General features: G+C 30.6%; 1 protein-coding gene across 1 annotated transcript; it reads left to right on the forward strand.

Moving 5' to 3' along the window:
* The first annotated feature begins 1,697 nt into the window (after positions 1–1,697).
* LOC117169894 (putative odorant receptor 92a) lies at positions 1,698–3,680 on the forward strand. The gene is made up of 5 exons (XM_033356403.1): positions 1,698–2,470; positions 2,616–2,715; positions 2,956–3,066; positions 3,242–3,397; positions 3,490–3,680. The coding sequence occupies exons 1-5, from the start codon at positions 1,698–1,700 to the stop codon at positions 3,541–3,543; spliced, it is 1,194 nt and encodes a 397-aa protein (XP_033212294.1). The 3' UTR covers positions 3,544–3,680.
* Positions 3,681–5,819: the final 2,139 nt, after the last annotated feature.

Raw genomic sequence — 5,819 nt, forward strand, 5'->3', positions numbered from 1 at the left:
ATAAAAAATAAATACCATATTCGGATTCAGCACCCTCGAAAACATAAAGATAGACCATTTCTAGCCTGTTGTAAGAATCTGGTCACACTTTCGTGTTTCTAACCGACTTTTTGGGGGTTTGCCGCTTGCCTAAGAAAACCAGAGCGAGCTATAGTGAGTTAGTTCCCACTCACCGTCAGCCCCAAAATCGGTGCTACAGAAGAGTTTTACTGTACTAAAAATTATACATTTTCTATGTTCAACGACTATTCTGAATCAAGTTGATCAAATAAAGAAAAAAATATATTTGTAGATAATTTGTTGGGCGATTTTTTCTTTACCTCATAAAGTTGAATGCAAATCAGCAAAGAATTTTGACTGATTTATCCAATAAATACTATGTAAGGTAACCTCAAAGTTCAAAGTCAAAAAAATGTTCTTTGGAGAAAATATATTCGCGGTTATTAAATTAGCGTCGATTCAATACTGTGAATCTTGATATTTCTCTAATCATATATTGTATAATTAGAAATATAGCTCTTTGATTTAATGGCCTATTATAGTAAAGTATATATTTTGAAAGATACTCAATCCAACTTTATCTACATTTGAAGAAATTCAAAGCTCTTTAAATTGAAAGAAATTAACAAAAATAAACATTTAATTAAATTAAAAATTTTTTTAATGATGAAATTTCTAATAATTTCAACTTTCAATTTAAGATATATAGCTTTTCTAATTTAATTACTTTGAAATAAGATAGTTTAATTGTTAAGGAATGTCAAAACATTTAATATACAAGAAAATTTAGCATATTTCAATTCAGATTTCTGTTAAACTTTTGAGTTTCAATACTGCCCGTCTAAGTTCCAATTTTTTCTAAATAAAATTTTCTAAAAAATTGTGCTGAAAGTTAAATACATTAAATTTTACAAACATTTGGATTAAAATTATAAGAAAATAAACCCTAATAAGATTTTTTAACGGTCGGTGACTATGCAGAAGAAGGCCCGCCCTAAAGTTAGAAATGTGTACACTCTCGATTTCATGTATAAACTAGAAAATTGTCAATTAAAAAAAAAGAATTTGTTTGAAGAAAGATATGCCGTATATAATGACGACGACTGCAACAAAATCAATAAAGGTTTCAAAGTTTCCCATAAACTGGAGAATGAGGGAAATTATATTTGAATAAGATATATGTTTCGTAAGTGGTTTTTAGAAACAAGAATAAACTAAAGATAATTACGAAAATATTTTGCGATGAAGAAATACTTAGTGACTAAATCCAATTTTCCTAAATTGAAATCTACAAGAAAAATAGTTTTTTTTTCACAGTAATCTTTTATCTTTTAAGGAATTATAAAGTTATTGAAGATTTAAAATCATCAAAGGTAATTGATGTAATGCCTGACAAGCCAACATACTTCTAAATGTTTCATATTAGTAAAATTAGGAAACTGTTGACTTAGTTTTTCCTCGCATCACAACTATAGAAAACAAATAGTCTTTTAGTCTCTGGTAAACCACTCCTCTATTCGTGGTAATTGCAATGATACATGAAAAGGGAATCAATCCTCATGAACAATAAGACACGCAAGCGCACATATATCCCATCAGAGGATAACTTTTTGATGTGAGTCGTCATAGCCTTTAGTATCAAACGCGACTACGAACAATCATAATATATAATTTCTTTACAGAAAGTACGTTTGAAAATGTCGAATAAATTTCACGAAAGTTTTTTAAAATACTCAGTAAGAGGTTGCCGCGCAATTAGCCTCTTAATAGGTCTTTGGCCAATGGGGTTTTCACCAATTCAAAAAATTATGAAATTTATTCTAAACTTCACATGCTGTTTTCTCTTGAGTTTTGTCTTTATTTCAAGTGTCCTTCATGGGTCCTTAGTAATGAAAGATTTAGAACAAAAAGTGAAACTTACAGGACCAACGAGTTTTCTATTAATGTGTATTTCAAAATACACATTATTAATGTATCGCGGGAAGGGGTTAGAAAAATGCTTGAGCCACATACAAGAAGATTGGAAACAAATAAAAGATAAAGAGCAGGTAGAAGTCATGACGAAAAATGCTAAATTTGGAGATTATTTGACGATTGTGAGTGCAATTTTTATGTACTGTGGTGGTTTCTGGTTTCATTTTTTGAGACCTTTTATAGCTGAAGCCATTGTAACGGAAAAGAATATCACAATTAAACCATATCCAGCGCCAGTTTTTGGTACCTTTTTTACGAATGGCTACAGTCCAATCTATGAAATTGTTTTTGCTGCTCATCTTATCACGGGATTTGTGGAATATTCTGCGACTGTTTCAGCATTTAGCTTTGCAGCGGTTTTGGCTTTACATGCATGTGGACAATTCGACGTTGTTATGCTTCTTTTACATGATATTGTTAGTGGGGATAAACAAAAACACAAATCTGTGCGTGAAAGATTAAAAGTTACTGTTGATCGACATTTGAGAGTTCTTAGGTGAGAAATCTTTTATTAATTTACAATGTTATGCCAAAGATGTTTTTGAACAAAATTTAAAGAAGTAAGATTGTCAATGAAAACGAATGTTTATTTGCAAAACTAAATAACTAAAATCCAAATTTATAAAGATTTTCATTTTCAGTTTTGTTTCTCGATTGGAGGACTTGTTGTGTGAAGTGTGCCTGATCGAAGTGTTCGGTTGTACACTAAATTTGTGCTTATTGGGTTATTATATAATTACGGTAGGAAATAAATTTTTTTGCAATACGGTTTTTCGTAGAAAAGTGTGACTTTCTAATATAAAAATAAGTTTAGAAATATTTTGAAAAAAGGTGATAAGAATTTTGAAAGTTCTATTATATAGAATATGAGCTTGAAGATTTCAATGTTATTACCTTATTGTAACTAATTTATTACTAGGAATTTTTAAATAATAACTTATATAGGCTATTGTTTATCAGAAAATTTTACTTTTATCACAGGAATGGAAACAATCGGACATAACTTCAGTCACGACGTATAGCCTTATATTGCTATCTTTTATTTTTAATATTTTTATATACTGTTACATTGGGGAACTATTAACATCACAGGTATATGTTTTAAAATACAAAATATTTTTCAAACAACCACATAATAATTTATACTACAAATTTGGTTCAAAAGTAACCTTTTTTTTGTGAATATTAACGATTAAATATAGCACTAAAAATTCAAATGTGCATTTCTATTATTCACAGAGAAGTAAGATTAAAGAATATTTTACAGGCCGCGAAAGTTGGACAATCTGCATACATGATAAGGTGGTACAACTTGCCAAGAAGTGTAAGTCTTGACATCATTCCTGTGATCAGGATATCACATAATCCAGCCAAACTTACCGCTGGGAAAATAATTACATTGTCTATGAACACTTTTAGTTCTGTGAGTAGACTTTATTATTTTCCATTAATTAAAATAATTAAATTTCCATATTAAATTTCTAGTAAAATAATAAATCTCCATTTTTAATTCAGGTAATCCGATCGTCCGCAGCCTACTTCAACGTTTTGTGGAGAATGGCGCTATGAATTTTCCTGTGCTGTCGAAAATAACTTACAAAACTTTTGTTATTTGTTTTGCTTACTTGAATTAGGAATCCACTATTACTCTTCCAAAATTAATTTTTGATTTAACGACCTTAAAAAAAGAAACTTTAAAGTAAAGGCTTTGGCTAGTACTGCGAAAAATCCCCTAAAGGTAGAGAATGCGGAAATCCTTACTCAGAAAAAGAAACAATTATATAAAATGTTAATGTAATGTTCTTGTTATATATTTTTAATATATGTATTTTTCTAAACTATTTATCATAGTAGAAAATGATGATTTAGCAATGAAAGAAATTAAAGTAGGTACAATTGCTTATATGCCTATGTTTTTTTAATCAATACTTCAAGATAATTTCTCTAGTTTATTTTGTAAGATGGTATATCATAAAAAATCATTTCGTTTTAGGATTTTTTCATGGGTCTACGGTGATTTTTTAAAACTTATTTTTCTCGCATTTTTAAATAACCAAGAAATTATCATGATTCAAGATAAAATGGAATCCTACTTATTGTTACTCCTCTGATAGTTAGTAGAGATACCATTCTACATTAGATAAAGATCCTACAATGAATGATCTTTAATTGTAAAAACCAATCCAAGTAAAATAATAAACTGTATGCAATTAATAGTTAGGCACGATACATGTTAGTATATTATAATTATAATTTTTTATTTTAGTCACATATTTCTGCGTTTAATAAATAATTATCGATTATAGGATCATTATCTACTACAGGTTGGTTTCCCTTGTATGATAAGAAATACTGATAGAGAAAAGTTTAAAAATTAAAAAACAAATATATTGCTGCAGAAGATACAAAATAACTGGAACTGATCCAAATTCGCATTAATAAGAATGAATTTTCCTTTATGAAAAAAAATATATTTACGTCATACCAACGTCTCGATTTTTAAACATTTAGTTTACGGGTCGTGCGCATATTACGAAATCTGAATTTTTCAACATAAATACGTTTTGTATACGTATAAAAATTATTGCCAGTTTCTTATGTTTACAGTTTTTGATGACAAAAAATTATGTAAAATCGTCCCATCAAGTTATGTATATATACCACCAAAATGCACAAATACATACGGTTGCAGAAAATTTTCCAGTACATGCAGACCCCTTTTTATTTTATCCTGTGACCGTTTTTTCAAAGGATATGAACGAAACAAAGTATTTAAACCAAACTTTTTTGGCTGAAAATACCAACAAAATGCGTTTTTTAAAGAGTCATTAACTCTTATCCTATGTTGGCTAGATGTTTATTTTTTTTAATATTTACGCAAAATTTCCTGCACTGCAATTTTTTCTCTAGGACCATTAACGTAGCTTTATTCACAACCCGTGTAGAAATTCAAATGAGGAACTAGTCTGGCTCCCGACCAGTTGACCCCACTTTAAGTCGGGGGTTATTCGGGTCATCTAACTAGTCCCCGACCAGTAGCGTCACGGTAGATTAGTCGGGGGCTAGTTAGGTGACCCGTCTTATTCTAGTCGGGGCCTGATCGGGTACTAGCAGGGGTCATATGATAATACAATTGTTCCGAAGAAATTACACTGTAAAAAATTTCTTGGGGAATTTTCCCTGAATTTGTGCTGATGCTAATTTCCACACATTTTGGGGAAAATTCCCCAAACATCCGTGTGGAATATTAACCAAACTCCCCAAAATTTGTGCCATGTTGGTCACGGTATTCTCTACTCCAGGTAATTATGCTTTGTTAGGAAAAGGAAAAAGGGGGTGGGGATGAGGGGACCCCAACCATCGATCCCTCTTGTGTTATCCATTTGGGCATTATTACACGATCTGAGAGAAATTTGACATGGCATGAATTTAAAGTGACGTTTATTATATGTGGAAAAAAGCCGGCAAGTGGGAAAAAACCGCGAAATCCAATCATTTATTTTATCAAGGAAAGTAAAGTAAAGTAGAGAAGAAGAGTGGGAAAGAGGTAGAGGGGTCGAAAATGAAAGTTCTGCTTGACTTATTTCATGAGGAAGTCTTTTGGCATCTCATGTTTGCGGAGAGGATCAAAATTATATTTCCCTAGAGAGGAGATATGTTCAAAAGGTGATAATGATGTAGATTCATAAAATTTAGTGGCGGTTTTCTGAATATACTCTGAGATGTAAGGTAATTGAAATTCTCTGTAAAGGACAGAGTTCTTGGTATATCTAGGGGTCTTTGTGATACGTCTAAGTAATTTATTTTGTATGATCTGAATGTGATTAATATTGCTTTTTGATGCA

The sequence above is a fragment of the Belonocnema kinseyi genome, chromosome 3 (assembly GCF_010883055.1).
Source record: "Belonocnema kinseyi isolate 2016_QV_RU_SX_M_011 chromosome 3, B_treatae_v1, whole genome shotgun sequence".
In the NCBI taxonomy this organism is placed as follows: Eukaryota; Metazoa; Arthropoda; class Insecta; order Hymenoptera; family Cynipidae; genus Belonocnema; species Belonocnema kinseyi.

What these genes read in the sequence shown, in the direction of transcription:
- LOC117169894 (XM_033356403.1), top strand. Translation starts at nt 1,698, where the DNA reads ATGTCGAATAAATTTCACGAAAGTTTTTTAAAATACTCAGTAAGAGGT. An exon ending in CGACATTTGAGAGTTCTTAG is followed by an intron (nt 2,471 to 2,615) that starts GTGAGAAATCTT and finishes TTTCATTTTCAG; the next exon opens with TTTTGTTTCTCGATTGGAGG. An exon ending in CTATGAACACTTTTAGTTCT is followed by an intron (nt 3,398 to 3,489) that starts GTGAGTAGACTT and finishes TTTTTAATTCAG; the next exon opens with GTAATCCGATCGTCCGCAGC.